At 41.9% G+C, this 17,540-nt stretch overlaps 1 protein-coding gene across 2 annotated transcripts in view; it reads left to right on the top strand.

Moving 5' to 3' along the window:
• The window catches only part of LOC115112091 (anoctamin-1-like), a 45,313-nt gene that overhangs the window by 12,598 nt on the left and 15,175 nt on the right, over nt 1-17,540 (top strand). For both annotated transcript variants that reach the window (XM_065011851.1, XM_065011852.1), the window contains exons 4-13: nt 4,376-4,474; nt 4,915-5,066; nt 7,478-7,532; nt 7,939-7,990; nt 8,169-8,224; nt 8,311-8,352; nt 12,375-12,439; nt 12,617-12,751; nt 14,179-14,339; nt 16,413-16,495. In XM_065011851.1, the coding sequence (XP_064867923.1) occupies nt 4,376-4,474; nt 4,915-5,066; nt 7,478-7,532; nt 7,939-7,990; nt 8,169-8,224; nt 8,311-8,352; nt 12,375-12,439; nt 12,617-12,751; nt 14,179-14,339; nt 16,413-16,495 (900 nt within the window). The remainder of the gene's footprint in view (nt 1-4,375; nt 4,475-4,914; nt 5,067-7,477; nt 7,533-7,938; nt 7,991-8,168; nt 8,225-8,310; nt 8,353-12,374; nt 12,440-12,616; nt 12,752-14,178; nt 14,340-16,412; nt 16,496-17,540) is intronic.

Below are 17,540 nucleotides of genomic sequence, written 5' to 3'. Positions count from 1 at the left end.
ATCTGATAAGAAAGGACAGCATTTTATCCAAAAGTTTTAACTACAAACAAAACCTGATAATAATGATAAGTCCACTGTACTCCCTCAAATCATGAATCATTAGTTTCAAACTTCCTCAATTTTGATGTGCTTAATTTAGCATGCGCTGCCCTTAGATACAATTATCCTGGTATCGTTACTAGACCAATGTCCAACAAATATGTGATAGCTGTTTCTCCTTAGATTGTTCCTGTTACCCCTCTAAATGTAAAAAAAAAAATATGTTGCAAACGTAGTACATTTCTCAGCGTAAGGAATCGGTGATATTTAATAAAATGTTGTTTGAGGCGTGTTCTCCTATGTCTCCTTTAACATACGTACTTTGGGTGATGTCCCTCAGTCCCGGAAGGAGGAATCCTACTCAAAACAGATCAGATAATACAGTGTTTCATTAAGTGAAATTGACACCTACAATAAACAATAACCCCTTTCCAGTAATCTAATCATTTCAAACTGTTGCATACATTTAGTAAAAACAAACCTGTTGTTTAACAAATGTTTTAAAAAAACAACACAGTTTGCATGTTCCTCACAAAGACTGATGCCACTGAGCCAGATGTTTATGTGTCAGGGGAAAAGCTCCAGGTGGTATCCGATTTTAAGTACCTTGGCATCATACTTGATTCCAACCTCTCTTTTTAAAAAGCAAATGAAAAAGGTAACTCAAATAACCAAATTCAACCGAGCTAATTTCCAAAACATATGAAATTGTTTGACTACAGAGGTAACAAAACTGTACTTAAAATCTATGATACTCCCCAACTTAACATTATACTTGACTAGTTGGGCCCAAGCTTGCTTTACAACATTAAAACCCATTCAGTCTGTCTGCAAACAGGCTTTCAAAATGCTTGATAGGAAGACCAATAACTATCATCACTGTTACATTCTCAGAAAGCATGAGCTCCTGAGTTGGAAAAATCTTGTGCAGTACACTGACGCATGTCTTGTATTCAAGATTGTAAATGGCCAGGCTCCCCCTGCACTCAGTACTTTTGTTAAACAGAAAACCCAAACCTTATGGCAGCAGATCCACAAGGTCCGCCACGAGAGGTGACTGTATAGTTCCCTTATGGAAAAGCACCTTTAGTCAATCTGCTTACTCTGTGAGAGCTTCCCATGTCTGGAATACCCTGCCATTTAGATACACACAACTGTGATTAATGTGCACTGTCCCTGTAAATATAAAGTCAAACTCAAACGGCAATCCACTTTAATGACCTAACATTGTTCTTCGTAATGGAAACAGATTATAGCGTTAGTTAGTAACTGGTGTTACCTAAACTATAAAACCAAGCAACAATAATCAGAAACTGTCACACAACATTTCCGATTCAACTATTCAGACCTGAATCCCTTCCAGCCCAATATAGCCCAGCGAGCACAACCAACTATAACCCATTCTCAAACAACGTTCTGCTTTACCTCTATCGTAAGATTACTTTCTCTTCTCTTTCAGCTTCACACTTATGAAATGTCCAAGACTTTAAAAATAACATGTAATGCGCCAAATGTATAAAATACATCAGTCGATCCATAAGAATAAAAAACACATTTCGGTGGGCACAACTCTATCGCAATTACCTATCCGCTATTATTAGAATTAATTAGATTTAGGTAACTGTCTCTTCTTTGATTCAGTTATTTAAATACGACTCCATTCTCAATATGTTATTCCAGCAGACCATTTAGGCAACAGACAACGTACAGTGCCTTGCGAAAGTATTCGGCCCCCTTGAACTTTGCGACCTTTTGCCACATTTCAGGCTTCAAACATAAAGATATAAAACTGTATTTTTTTGTGAAGAATCAACAACAAGTGGGACACAATCATGAAGTGGAATGACATTTATTGGATATTTCAAACTTTTTTAACAAATCAAAAACTGAAAAATTGGGCGTGCAAAATTACCAAACCCAGGGCTTACCTGGCTAGCACATTTAAAATAATTGGAATTCACCACTTCTGAGGGTCAGTTAAACAGTCACACAGACACTTTTCAGATTGAGGTTCTTCTTCCAATAGGGTTTCACCAGGTACCGTGCTTCACACAGAACCCACAGTCACCCTGGCCCCTCACCTCTATGGACCGCACCAATCCCCTCTGTGATCAATTCAGTGTCAGGGCGGCTCTAGGTCGCCCGCAACTGACCAATGATAGGTGTCTTTGAGTCGACAAACTCTCAGATCATCTTCCACTGACTCTGCCCTGTTTACACCTGCAAGGTGCCCCCCTCACACAGGAATACACACTCAGGGCCTACGTAACAGAGGCTTTTCTTAAAAACTCAACTTCGCATGCTGTTCGCTCACCTCTTTTTTTTTCTTAAAAAAAAAAAACTATGTTTGAGATGTGGTATCAGATCAACAGTGGGTCCATCTGCTTCATTCCTGTAGTGTGGTCTCCCTGAGATCCCAAATTTGAGGGATCCGTCGTGCACGATTTACCCATGTCATTAGGAGCGGTCACCAAGTGAAGATTCACATCCCATCCTCGTTGCCAAATGTGGTGGTTAATTTCTGTACTGTTAATTTCTGTTAATTAATTCTGTTAATTTCTGTATCAAATGAGGAGAGACAAACTTATTACACAAGATAGAGTTATACTTAAACTGAATCTATATTAGTGAGAGCTTTGCAATAGCGATGGCTGGTTGACGAATCAACGTCTTTGATGATTTGTTGAGAGCCCCAAGACAAAAGTACAAAGGTCTTTTATAGCCAAGATACACCCCTTTCAACCTACATGACAAACAGCAGATATATAGAATGGGTCACAAGGTTAAGATTTGTATGAAAGATACCTATAATGCATAGCAGACAGTATCTGCTGTGTCAACAGAATTCATTGTAAAGACCAGTGTCTGGCCCTCCGACTCCAAACTGGAGCCATCTCTCCCTAAATGCTCTTTAGGTTTTATCATCCAAAAGACATGGTAAATCTCCTGTCAGTGTTATCTCCCAGAGGCCCAACACACACACAATTGTTAAGAATACTCTATTCTGTTGCATAAAACAACCATTTGATGCAATAAAAGTATTATAACATAATCTTGCAATTTTGCCACCATAATGAGCAATAGATTTGATCTAAAATGGGAGTAATTATTTTCAGCCTTACAAGCAAAAAGAGGCCTATTGTCATAGGTAATTACATACTGTACACCCTAGAGAGTGTACAGTGTGTGTGAAACACACTTGGTTTTTAAAATCCATGGCCTAGGTCCTAACCACTCCATTTTGCAGACCACTACTGAAACCACGTCAGAAAAGATTTGACATGTGTTTACTGTTCTATCTTTTATCGTTGACATGTGTTTACTGTTCTATCTTTTATCGTTGACATGTGTTTACTGTTCTATCTTTTATCGTTGACATGTGTTTACTGTTCTATCTTTTATCGTTGACATGTGTTTACTGTTCTATCTTTTATCGTTGACATGTGTTTACTGTTCTATCTTTTATCGTTGACATGTGTTTACTGTTCTATCTTTTATCGTTGACATGTGTTTACTGTTCTATCTTTTATCGTTGACATGTGTTTACTGTTCTTTTATCGTTGACATGTGTTTCGTAATGTCTGTTACGCGACATTTCGCAGAGAAATGGTTGGAGGCATGTGGTTCTGTGGGAGTTGGTTTCCCATTGCATGTATGAAGAGGTCTCTTACCATTTAGTGAGTGTTGCTCACAAGGGAGAAGTTTTGTTTTGAGTGATATTAAGGCAAATTCAAAAAATGATTTCATCCTTGTTGACAACATCCTTATGCTTTGTTGAACATAGTTTATTCAACCCTCCTTGTTTTCTTTTATTAACTTACTTTGTCCATGAATGAGGGTTGTTTGTGGATAATCGAACCAGAGCCCCAAAATAGAATTGGCAGGATCTTTTCTGCTTGATATTGCTGTGGAAAGTGTAGTTTGCCACGGTGTTCTTAACAGACAGGGCCAGGACCCTGAAGTGGGCTGACAACAACAACCATTGTTGTTTTTTTTATAGAGGAGATTGTGGAGAGAGAACGTTTGTCCGGTATATATTCGACTATCAGACATTTGTTTTCTATTCAAGTGGACACAGCCTTTGGCTGACACTAACCAACAACAATCCTTGCTACTGTAGCATTGCGACTTCTTTTCAGTTGCAATGCTGCAGTAGCATTTCTGTGCTTTACCTTGGAAAGACTTACTGTAGTCCCTTAGAGGTAACTTTATTCTAGGTATGCATATTTCACGCAGATAAAACAGGGGAAACTTATTTCAACACACACAAAATATCCATGAAAACCTTTTGCCTGATTTGATTATATTATTCAACATCACATTCTCTTTTTTCCAGAACAAAATCCCAGGAATTGGCTTCCTGAAGATCCATGCTCCCTGGAATGTGCTCTGTCGGGAGGCAGAATTCATGAAGCTCAAGATGCCCACCAAAAAGGTATGGCCTGCCTTTAGATGGATCACTGGTTAGTTTCTATGGGAGGGCAATACCCGCTCAGCCCAGTCGAAGCTCTTCTCTCTCTTAGCACCCCAATGGTGGAACAAGCTTCCCTTTAAAGTCAGGACAGCGAAGTCCCTGCAGATCTTCCAAAAACATCTTAAATAACTCTCACAGCACCCCGACGCCACCCTCCCCACCCCAAAAATGTAAAAAAGGGACTTTTTCTACTAGCACTGACATTGGTGATAAACACATTGTTGAGGGAACATGTCCTATCATAAGATGAATGCACTAAATGTAAGTCGCTCTGGATAAGAGCGTCTGCTAATTGACAATTTTTGTATTTAAAAAAAAACAAAAAACAATAATGTAACCGATAGTCCTTTCATGTACTAATTTCTCAACATGTCTTCTTCCTGTTTTCCCTTTCCCTTCAGGTGTACGAGGTCAAACAGGGAAGTAATGTGGTGGAGAGGATCAATCTGTTCATCCACAAAGTGACTGCGCCACTTCATCCTAAAGTGGAGCCAAATAGACCCCAAAATGTGAAGCATCTTTCCCACCCATTCTCCCGGGAAAAGCAGCACCTGTGAGTATAGTAGTAGCACTGAGACCTGTGGCATGGGTTCAGGGTTTAGGCTCATCATTGAACATTAAGCACGTTCTGACAAGTGATCAAGGATGCAGAGCTCAAAGGTTAATGGGTCTACTTCCAGTACCATGCATGTGAGAAATTCAAAGCGGCCTGAAATGTTTGTAATGCGATAGGAAAGAAAAGTATTTGCAATTCAAAACATGGGTACAATGCAAGAGTATAGCTATTGAAATGATTACAGTACTGGTTGTGGCGTTTTTAACACTATAACCGCTAAAGCAGTCATTCTGACTGCTCTTGAGTTTAAAACAATTATTACTCTGCCAGTCCTTTACTTATTCCTAAATAAGTATATATAACACACTGCCGTTGTTAGAATCTCAATAGGACAAACAGAACTGGAGTTATAACCAGTTTTATGAGGACATGCCATTTAAAACATATATTATAATAATTGGGGGGAGCACACAGTGAGAGCGTGCGTAATTTACAATGGCAAGACGACCAAGATGAATGGATGCACATGTTGCGTTTGCGACGCTGCAAGATCCGATTGAAAACAACTCGGATGGCGGGAAGAAATGAATCGTGACATCTCTGATGATTATTGTTCTGATTCTGAGCCTCAGTCTGAATAACCTACGCCTTCTAGAGTTAAGAGCAAAAAAAGCCAGAATGGTGGGCACTGCGTAGGTGCCCCCCCGCCATTACCAAATGTAACAGTGAGACAGGAGAGCGGAAAGAATGGCACCATTTAGATAGAACAATGACATTTGCTACATGGCGATGATTAACTCAAAATGTCATTACGGGGTAAGGAGACACTGCCTGGGATCTGTCTGTTGAGCCGAACGCGTTCATTTGAATCCTGTATGTCCATGGAGCATTCAGTGGTCAGAGTGTGTATATGGAGAGCTTCTGGTCAGACTTGTATGGCATACTTTTATTTGGATAAAACATGTCACGGGATCACTTCAGATTTTGATAACGAAGTAGCAAACACATTTGCCATGGTATCCAACGTATAAATAATGGACTATTTTTCGCCGCTGTCATATCGACACTTCTTATAATGCCATTATTGCTTATGTGCTGATTTTCACTATTTATTAAGCACATTTGGGCTTATAATGATGTTTAGGCTACTGATGTTTTCATCATTAGACTGCGCGTCTTGCTGACTGCGCGCCTTGGTGGTTGGGTTATTATTATTATTTAAAAAAATTGGGGGGGGGGGTCATTTATTTAAAAAATAAGCTGTTAGTGTGTTCAATGGACATACTGTATGCTTTCTGTTTCATAGCTGTTACAAAGGCACTCCACTAATAAAATTGATTGAACACTTACATTTTTGTGTTTTTATTTTATAATTTTCTTTACATACCGTATAGCCTACAGTAACATAATCTAATGAAAAAGCAATTGTTATTTGAAATAAAATAAAGAGTATTCTGTTACGTTAGACCTTCATAAGCACAATCAAATTGTAATTTTTGGCGATCGCATATATGAAATATATGAATTACACTGTTAGTGTTGCAGTAAAAATGACTGCTCATTTAGCTTGAAGGGGGGGTCCCACAAGGCCCAGTGGTTTTAATGTTAAAAGAATTTAATTAGTGAGCTGGATGCTTTATGTGTAGAAGATGTGATTCTGTATGAATGATACAGGCTGCTACCTGTAATTATTCATCTCAGTAGGTGCATTTCCCCATAATGTGATCTGGCTGAGCTGAAATAAATGGAATTGAAATGGTTCATCTACCCCCGCAGTCTTCACCAGTCTTGAGCTCTTTGTCATTTTTGACACGGCTAATGTCCCCACTGTGCCTTGACAGTAATAATGTAGAGTTGCAATCAACAGGCCCAAAATCACCAGGCACAAAACCAACGGATACAAAATCAACAGAAACTAAATCTGAACCGAGATGTCGTTTGGAAGACATCCACACTGCTATTCAATATTATTTTTAATCCGAGACTTATCCTCTGATTTTCCGGGAATAGTTCATCTGCGTTTGGATGTTAGAATATTATGTATTGTAAAAAGCACAATATTTGAATGTGTTTTGAGTGAGGCTAGTCAACAAGCAGGGTTTTATTCAAGAGAGTGGGCATAGAGGTTACAGGCTATTTTGAGCTCCTGACTCTCAATGAACACTGTGTAGGCCAGGCGTCTGACTAACACTAGCTACCAAGACATGTTGCAACCAGTATTATCCCTGTAGCCACCCTGTATTGTATGTTTGGTCTAAATAATGACAATGTGTGTGACATCTTGGCCACACACACAAAAAAAAAAAACATTCCTCTCCACGTACCTAGAAAACTAACATTTTTCCTCCTGGTTGAGTACATGGCTCTTTTAAATAAACCGCTGACAGAAGGCTCCTCTTTATTAACAGGTTTGATCTCTCAGACAGAGCGTCTTTCTTCGACAGCAAAACCAGGGCCTCAATAGTAAGTACTATAGATCTGCTTGAATGATGGGCAAGTCAATGAAAAGCCCTTCGCACCACAAGTAAGTGTATGATTTGCTAATGTAATTGACTTTTCACTGGATCCTTTCTCAGTCAGTATGTTGCTCGCAGTGGAGATGGTGTAGAACTTTACTGCTCAACAGAAACATCACTGCTGAGCTAAAATGACTTTTGGAAGATTGCTGTGAAGTTTGAAAACAACTTGTCCATCAATGCATTTAGAGTTGTTCATTAATGGCCAGGAGCTGAGGTCCATTTCTTAACAAATTCATGGCACAAGAAACGATTTCTGCCCTATTTGGATGTGATTCTCACCTGAGATCATCTTCATACATTGCAGAAGTATTTTTGTACTTATTTTCATGTTTGTTTTTTTACCCATTTAGGTATATGAAGTGTTGAAACGTACAAGATGCACGAAAGCCAAATACACCATGGGTAAGCCAAGCCATGTCCCCTATCTCTTAGGGATATTACAATGAATGTGGATCCTTTAGGGGTGTCTGTCTTATCTTTCTAGACTGCACTGCATGTAGTATGCTGTGGTAGAATATGATTGCTATTGTGTGCCGTCTGCTTGATAGTAAATTTGATCTCTTGAAAATGACGTTTACAGGAATCACCAGTCTCCTTGGCAACGGTGTTTACACTGCTGCGTACCCTCTTCACGATGTGAGTATATTACCACACATATCAATACCCATGCGAAGCCAGGCACTCTGTGACCAGATATAATTCTGTCATTACTTGCCTTGCAGGGGGATGTTGACGGCATGGGGGCGGAGGCCAATGACAGAAAGGTGAGGCGAGCAAATCATTGGTCAATAAGCAATCAATGAAACCACAAACGCATCCATTATTTGTGTCGCTGTTAGCGATTATCATAAACCAGGAGAGTTTTGTCGCTGGCGTCGGAGCATATCGAAAAGGTTAAAGCACAGAATTCAAAACGCTTTCTAAACACAAGCCGTCAGCAACGTTGGAGAGGAAAAGCCCCCTTTGGCTTAGATAATAATTATACTGTATGTATTGAAAGTGTCACCACGGCAACAGGCTTAATCCCTTTTCACCATCCTCAAGCGTTGTACGACAACGAGTCTGGTCGAATCTAAGCGATTTAAGCCCAGAGCAAAGAAAATCTAAAGTCTCAGAGAAATACTCAATTCCCAAGCTGTGATATGGCAGTGGTATTTTTTCCCCACCCATCTGGTGTAGTCCGTGCACAGAGCAAATTGAGTCCTCTGTCACAGAAATGACTTATGTCCTTGATATGACGGCATGATTACATTTCAGAGGCTATGTCGTTATGAGTTGTTCCATGGTTTGTTGTTTTTCCAGTCCTGTGTTCTGTTACGCTAGACTGGTCTATGATGAGTCACAAGCATCACTAATTTGTCTTGCAAAGTGGGAGCTCTGTTTGGGAACAGACGGGGCCATTTGGCTGGAGGATAGTAACCTACCGAAGCTCTGTTTGGTGCTGTGCCATTGGGACTACTGTTCAGTGTTCAGTAAGAAAAAAATATTTGTGAGGCTCTGATGGCATGACCCCTGGGTGCCCATTTCCCTGCCTGACAGTGATGGCACTTCATTAGTGAAACCTCATGTATGACAGGCAGAGGAGTGCAACATGAGACCAACAGTGAAATTCACTTATATTATTTAATGCAGATACACTCTAGGAACGACCGAGGGGCAATCTAAGTGTAATCTAAATAACATTTGATGCTGGAGGATGACCTTGACCTGTCAGACGACACAGACCACAGCACCCTGTCCCTACATGCTGATCCTGGGCCCGGTTGCATAAAACATCGTAAGTGTTTCCCTTAAGTACGAAAGTCCAGAGTGGACATATGAATAAAATAATTCCCTCGTTATCGAGATCACTACTTATTTATCCCATGATCACGACATAACAAAAGTTGTTTTGTCGAGATCCCGAGAAACTCTATAAATAGGAGTGGACGTAATGATGATAGATTGTCAGTATGGATGGGCGGCAGAATCCACAGTGGATCGGCGCATGCGTTTTTATTGATTGCTACAATAAGGGATGGTACATTTCATGCTAACATCATGCTTTCGTTTGTGTTTGGCGCTCATGGTCAGTTTATAAGTTAGAACGTTAGCAAGCTAAATGTTCCTTACCTCGACCTAAGAGCTTCTGAGCTCGTGGGGTATTTAAGCCCTGAATGATGCCTGACGGGCAGCCCTGTCTCCCAGGCCGAGTGCCACCCCAAAGACCACAGCCAATCGCATGCAAGCAACAACGCCGATAACTTGGCTAGTCTTGTGAGGGAGTGAGCTACCTAGGTAGTCTTGTTAGCTAGCTAGTATCTCGGGCTTTGTAGTAGTCATTATTATTATTATTATTATTATTGATTTTTTTTTTTTTATTACCCCCTTTTCTCTCCCCGATTTTGTCTCATCCCTGTAACTCACCCAACGGGCTTGTGAGGCGAAGGTCGAGTCATGCGTCCTCCCGCCAAACTGAGCTTCTTAACACCCACCCACTTAACCCGGAAGCCAGCTGCACCAGTGTGTCAGAGGAAACACTGTTCAACTGGCGACTGAGGTCAGGCTCCCGGCCCGCCACAAGGAGTCGCTAGAGCATGATGAGCCAAGTAAAGCCCCCCTGGTCAAACCCTCCCCTAACCCGGACGACACTGGGCCAATTGTGTGCCTCCCTATGGGACTTCCGATCACGACCATTTGTGACAGCCCGGGATCGAACCCGGGTCCCCTAGGGAGGCCCAGTAACATTATTTCTGACACCTTTATCGGAATCCCACAGTTCTTACCTTTCTACGTAATGAGGGTAGTATACAGGATTATGCATAATTTAGAAAATGCCACCAGAGAGGGTCAGAGTTTAACAGGTTAAGGGGGTTTTGTGGTAGTTTGAAGGTATGTACTGCAGAAATAGTATCTGGTTACCATGGAGAAGAGCTGATTCACTGACTAAACATCTCATCAAAGAGCTCACATTTATTTTGTGAGCTAGCAAACTAGAACTTCTACAATCAAGACAGGATAGCCAAATTGCTTCAGAAGATAATGAACCACGTTTCTTGTAGTAACTTCTTTCTCAAATTGTTTCTATTCGTTTCTACTAGCTGTATACATTTACATTTACATTTAAGTCATTTAGCAGACGCTCTTATCCAGAGCGACTTACAAATTGGTGCGTTCACCTTAAGACATCCAGTGGAACAGCCACTTTACAATAGTGCATCTAAATCTTTTAAGGGGGGGGGTGAGAAGGATTACTTTATCCTATCCTAGGTATTCCTGAAAGAGGTGGGGTTTCAGGTGTCTCCGGAAGGTGGTGATTGACTCCGCTGTCCTGGCGTCGTGAGGGAGTTTGTTCCACCATTGGGGGGCCAGAGCAGCGAACAGTTTTTTGACTGGGCTGCGCAGGAACTGTACTTCCTCAGTGGTAGGGAGGCGAGCAGGCCAGAGGTGGATGAACGCAGTGCCCTTGTTTGGGTGTAGGGCCTGATCAGAGCCTGGAGGTACTGAGGTGCCGTTCCCCTCACAGCTCCGTAGGCAAGCACCATGGTCTTGTAGCGGATGTGAGCTTCAACTGGAAGCCAGTGGAGAGAGCGGAGGAGCGGGGTGACGTGAGAGAACTTGGGAAGGTTGAACACCAGACGGGCTGCGGCGTTCTGGATGAGTTGTAGGGGTTTAATGGCACAGGCAGGGAGCCCAGCCAACAGCGAGTTGCAGTAATCCAGACGGGAGATGACAAGTGCCTGGATTAGGACCTGCGCTGCTTCCTGTGTGAGGCAGGGTCGTACTCTGCGGATGTTGTAGAGCATGAACCTACAAGAACGGGCCACCGCCTTGATGTTAGTTGAGAACGACAGGGTGTTGTCCAGGATCACGCCAAGGTTCTTAGCGCTCTGGGAGGATAGCTATGGATTGTGCATCTTTCATTGTTTAGCTAGGTAGCTTAGCAGGTTGATGTTCTCCTATTGTAACCAGGGCAGATAAATGCAACATTCACCTTCACAAATGCGGTTTACATTGATATCCACACTGAAGGAAGCAGTTAAGGGGCTTCATTTTTACCTTTAACTTCTTTACTTAATTTAAGGGGGACTTCACCTTAACTTGAATCAGGTGCAGTACACATTTTAAGGAAACTTTAAGGGAAAAGATCAGGGAAAAATAAACTTAAGGGGTTTTATGCAACCGACCCCTGGGCCTTAATGGCACTGATTTCTTTGGCAAAACTCAGGCAGCAAATATAGCATTGTGATGTCACGTGTGCTCCCTCTCCAGCCTCTAGGTGACCAGGCTGCTCGTTATGACGCACACCTGTCACCCTCGTTATGCACACCTGCGTGTCATCAGACTCACCTGGACTCCATCACTTCCCTGTATACCTTCCCTATACATGTCACTCCCTTTGGTTCCTTCCCCAGGCGTCATTGTTTCTGTTTCATGTCTGTGTTTCTTGTTTTTGTATTATGTCCTGTTTATTTGATTAAAACACTCAGTCTCTGAATTTGCTTCCCGACTCTCAGGGCACATCGTTACAATTGAGATCACAGCATAGCTGTGACTAGTAACGGGCTATGCGATATTTCATAAGGGCTTTGTAATGGGACTTACCTTTTCCTGTCAGCATTGTTTAAATGAATAATTTGCATAATGAATTTCAATCATTTATGAGGCCAAACTGACTTTTCCTCTGTTCTATAATGAGACTCATAATTAAGATAAGAAGATATATTAAATGTAGTCTTCCATCATGGTTTTGCCTCTAAGTATTGTTTAATTTAAGATGTTGTTTTATCTGTTATTGTCTCATCAGATCTTGTATGAAGAATGGGCAAGCTACAGTGTCTTCTACAAGTACCAACCAATTGGGTTAATCAGGTGAGAGAATCCTGCTCTAAACTCTAAGACATGATAATGCAGAGACTATATGCTATACTGTATTGTAGCAATCAAAAAGACAAAGCATTATATCATTGGCTTGTCTTGAGTTAATCACCATATCTGAACTGATTCCTGATGTATGTACTCAGTGCTGCTTTCCTTCCTCTCATGCAGGAAGTACTTTGGGGAGAAGATTGGCCTGTACTTTGCCTGGCTTGGGGTTTACACCCAGATGCTGATCCCTGCTGCCATAGTGGGGGTCATAGTGTTCCTGTACGGTTGTGCCACTGTGGACAATGACATTCCCAGGTACAATGACATCTTACAACTACAGTTAAATCCACAACTACACTTGCATGGTTCGATTTCTAACGGCATGGAAGCACATGTGATGGTTTATCAATAACCCAAGAGCTGCTGAACACAGTACTGTACAGACATGCTGTGATTTGCTATTTGCTTTTCATTTTGAGTCTGTGCGTTCTTGGTGGGTTTTTTCTCTCCCCTGTATGTATCTATAAGCGACCCTACCTGTGTAGCGCCTTCTAACAGTCTGTTGGTCTGAGTGAAGAGACTCTGCCAGTTAGGACAGTATGTCACCTTGGCCATAAACCAATGCTCCTGTGGACCTTGCCACCACACAGTCTACCTAGAGCAGAACGATTGGGCGGCAGACCCACTTTCTGATCACGTATCCTCCTGTAGGTTTTTGCTCCAACCCCAGTTGTAACAAACCTGATTCAGCTTAATCAACCAGCAAACTATTAGAATCCGGTGCGCTAGATTAGGGCTAAACCTGCAGTACGGTAGCTCTCCAGCGGCCTCGAATGTCAACCATGCATACATTTCTCACTAGATTCTGGCGTCTGTGGACATTCTAGGATTTGCGTGCTCAACAAACTGTTGCATGCGACATATACACGTTTTCATTGATAATTCAGACCCAGTTTATAAAAGTTCTGCGCTCGTTAACAGAGCGTTACAACCCCGCCAAACACTGCGCTAAACACTGCCAAACACTGGCCGCACAATCTACAAGATTGATTGTCTATTGAACAGTTTAAAAGTAAATGCTGCCTACAGCCAACACTTCTAATCAAAATACGAATTGCCGTTCAATGTTTTGTTCATCAGTACATGATTGTGTTTCTGTCTCCTACCTTGGTATCGGCTCTGAGATTTAAACAGGCCATTGTGTTGCGCTCCTATTGCACAGCAATACTGTAGCCTACCCATACTGTCATAGGCTACCGGTGTATTTACTTTCGAGCATGGTTGGCTATTAAATGAGCGATGGAATGGTAGCCTAATATTTGTTGTGTATCAGTAAATAAATGCTGCTATGCCATCTTCTTACCAATGGCAAATGCATCCGTTTTATCACTAGACCTATGTTTTTATTAGCCTTATTAGAATTACTGTTCATCAACCACCTCCATTTCCCAAAATGACAGTGTTTGCTTGCAATACAGTTGATCAACCACTAGAAGTTGTGCGTACGAGATTTGCGTGGAGATACCCACACTTTCCCGTCAAGTTCAACATTTGATAAATACCAACCTTTTGCAGGAACTGGCGCATGCAAGGTTTAGTCTTTTTTTTTTTAAACATTCTTTCATTCCTGGTTGCTTTTGGACTCTATAGCCTCTCAAACTGGTAATTTAGTTTATGCTGACCATTCTGGTTAAATCTCTTTTTACTGAGGCTTTCCACTAACGTTTTTCTCCCACGCGCAGCATGGAGATTTGTGATGCGAGAAACAACATCACCATGTGCCCACTGTGTGACCGCGCTTGCAGCTACTGGAAGCTGAAGACTGCATGCGGCACGGCCAGGGCCAGCCATCTTTTTGACAACCCGGCCACCGTCTTCTTCTCCATCTTCATGGCCCTCTGGGGTGAGCCGTCCCTCCCGTGTTCTCTCCCCATCTACTACCAATAAAACAATGCCATCTGCTACAGACCACAGGACCAGGCAGAGTCCTGCAGAGCAACCTGGTCTCAGAGTCACCCTACTTTCGTTTATGACTTAAATAACCTGTCTTATCTGTCTTATGTAACCATACCAAACATAACATACTAATTTGTGTCCCGGATTTCCATTTACTATGTTACGTCTAGTCTATGAGACCAGGAAGTACAGGAGCCACGGGAGACCAGTGTCAGTTGCCATTAGAAGACAGTCTTTTGAGTTCAAATGGTGATAATGGTTTGGATTATAGGTTCCTATATTTGGAGGAGATAAGATCGTGACCTGTTTGAGTTTCAGAGATGTTGATCTTTTTGACTATATTTATAAAGTATAAACCCTGGTCCCTGGTTCTTTTTCGTACTGTACTCATTAAGCAGGGGTGACTATAAAAAATATTGTGGCAATTCTGATACTGTTCATTGCAAAATGCGATGGATTTTGTCCAATTTGTCACATACGCTGAGGGAAAAAGTTTGCTGCGTTGCTTGATTGAGCCATATTATGCGGTAAATGTGCCGTGATTGGTTGAAATTGTGAGTCCCCTTTGTTATGCGGTGATCGGTCAGTTTTAATGATACATTACTGCAATGAGTTGACTGTTTTAAGTGGTAATAGTGCAGTAATTGGTCAAATTGGCAAGCCCTTGCATAATAGTTTTGAAAACCAAACCTTAGGCAGTAACTAGATCTAGGGTCTGATTTCAATGTTGGACTCTTTTGGCAGAGCAGGGGCATTCAACCAGGGGTCCGTGGGGGGTACTGCAGGGATCCGCGTTTTTCCCAAATGTATTGCTAGCACCAACAGAATAAAGGAATTTTGAATTACATACCTATAGTTGAAAATAGGACAATATCTTATATCTAATGGTGTCAACTTTATTTCTCAACTCCTAATGTTGAGCAAATAACACTCATTGGAGCCAATTACACTAACTGGAGTATCTGACAGACTTTAAAAAATCATCTGCGAATAGACTACAGTGTGGCTGCTGGTAAGCTTTCTTGACTTGGATATACATTGTTGCCAACACATGGCTAACCTTTGTCTAAACAGCTGCTCTTAGGAGTTCTGAGTTACCTTTCTAGCTCATGGGCTATGTTAGTCTCTTCCAATTATGTTGGGAGATCAAAATAATGAATAACTAACTATCTACCAAATCTATACATTTTAATATATTGATATTTTTTTCTCCTTGCTATATTATTATTTTTTGCTAACATATGATGGGGGTCCCCGGGCCTCCGGTTTGCCTGGGAGGGGATCCCTGGGCCTCCGGTTTGCCTGGGAGGGGGTCCCTGGGCCTCCGGTTTGCCTGGGAGGGGGTCCCTGGGCCTCCGGTTTGCCTGGAAGGGGGTCCCTGGGCCTCCGGTTTGCCTGGGAGGGGATCCCTGGGCCTCCGGTTTACCTGGGAGGGGATCCCTGGGCCTCCGGTTTGCCTGGGAGGGGGTCCCTGGGCCTCCGGTTTGCCTGGGAGGGGGTCCCTGGGCCTCCGGTTTGCCTGGGAGGGGATCCCTGGGCAAGAAAAGGTTGAATACCCCGGCATAGAGGAACTTCAACATTGCCGACGTCAGTCAGTACACTTTAATAAAATACAAAATAGTAGCTAGCAAGATGGAGATCAGAGGTTATTTTTAATGATTGCATTTCACAAGTGGCTAGTTTAACATCAATTACCTTTCTAAAACCACTGCAAAGGTTTTGCCTTCAAACTTTTGGTTTGAATCGCGACGTCCTGGCATGTCTGCCTCGTGATATGTTGGTTGAGTTTTCTGTCTGAATAGGACCCACCCTGGATAGAGTAGTGATGTAGGCAGAGATGTAGTTCCTCTATGCCAAAAGAGTCCATCGTTGAAGCCAGACCCTGGTCACTGTTGCCTAGTGTCTGGTTTTCGAGGCTATGCATAATATGCTGGCTATTGTTGATTTTGCAAAAACTAATTTTGATCGCAAAATCCTGGAGGGACTGATTTTTAAGGATGGGTTGTGTTTTGTTTCCCAGCTACCATGTTCATGGAGCACTGGAAGAGAAGGCAAATGAGACTCAATTACATCTGGGATTTGACTGGCTTTGAAGAGGAAGAGGTGAGCCTATGCCTTTGTTTTGGACCTGTTTGGCCAATTTGGACATGAACGTCTAATACAATGAGATATTATTTAATCATGTTTTTTCTTAATCATGTTTTTTATGTTTTATATTATGGTGGTTCCTGACGCAGGCACACAAGGTTTGAAATTGATTGATTTTATTTATTAACTTAATTTTCTCGCAGCTTTCTCTACAGCTGCTGTTACTCAATACTAACCAACTTCCCCCGACAAGGTTTATATCACTCTCCCTCACTCTGACATTCTTATCTATGTCAGACAGAATTCATGGTATGTTACTTGTAAAAAAAATAATAAAAAGTAAGGCATTGTTTATATGACCCCCTTTCAAACAGTCCCTTATTTGCCACTTTGAGGGGTGGGAGTAGCCTAGTGGCAATCTGGCCATCATTTCAAGTTTCAAAGTTTATTCACCACATCCACAGGATACAGCGGATGTAAAACCATACAGTGGCATGCTTAGTTGTGAGCTCATTCCCAACAGTGTAGTGATATGAAATAACAAATAAAAACACAAGAAATATGAGATAAGATCAAGACAATACCGCAACAATGACTAGGTCTTGAGACGGAATGTAATGTACCACGTTTTAGACCCACCCCTTTTTAAATATAAAGAAGAGGCAGTGTAAAGAAAGTGTCTTTTTGTCTAGATATGGAAGGAATATCTGTTCTCTCACTTTTTGTCTCGCTCTCTCACTAAGGTGCTTCTTAATATCCCCTGTCCTTTAAAAAAAGAAGTTTAGTCACTAGGCATCACCTACTGATGTTAGCAGAGTTGACAGTTGTTTCCCTCATACCTGCCTTACCACCAGGGTGTCTGGTAAACTGTGCTTCATGACTGCCTGCCCCGGTTCTCCCTCGGCTCTTTGCATGTCAGAGATGGTTAAAAGACACTTGCTTAGCCTTCTCCGTTTCTGTCTGCTCGCACAGTTATGGGCTTGTTTCTGTTTAATATCAAATGACTGCAATGACCGTTTATGTTTACCGGTAGATGGGGGTAAGGTTGTTAAGTAGACTG

The sequence above is a fragment of the Oncorhynchus nerka genome, linkage group LG27 (genome assembly GCF_034236695.1).
Source record: "Oncorhynchus nerka isolate Pitt River linkage group LG27, Oner_Uvic_2.0, whole genome shotgun sequence".
Lineage (NCBI taxonomy): Eukaryota > Metazoa > Chordata > Actinopteri > Salmoniformes > Salmonidae > Oncorhynchus > Oncorhynchus nerka.
This window is presented reverse-complemented; position numbering and strand designations above follow the sequence as displayed.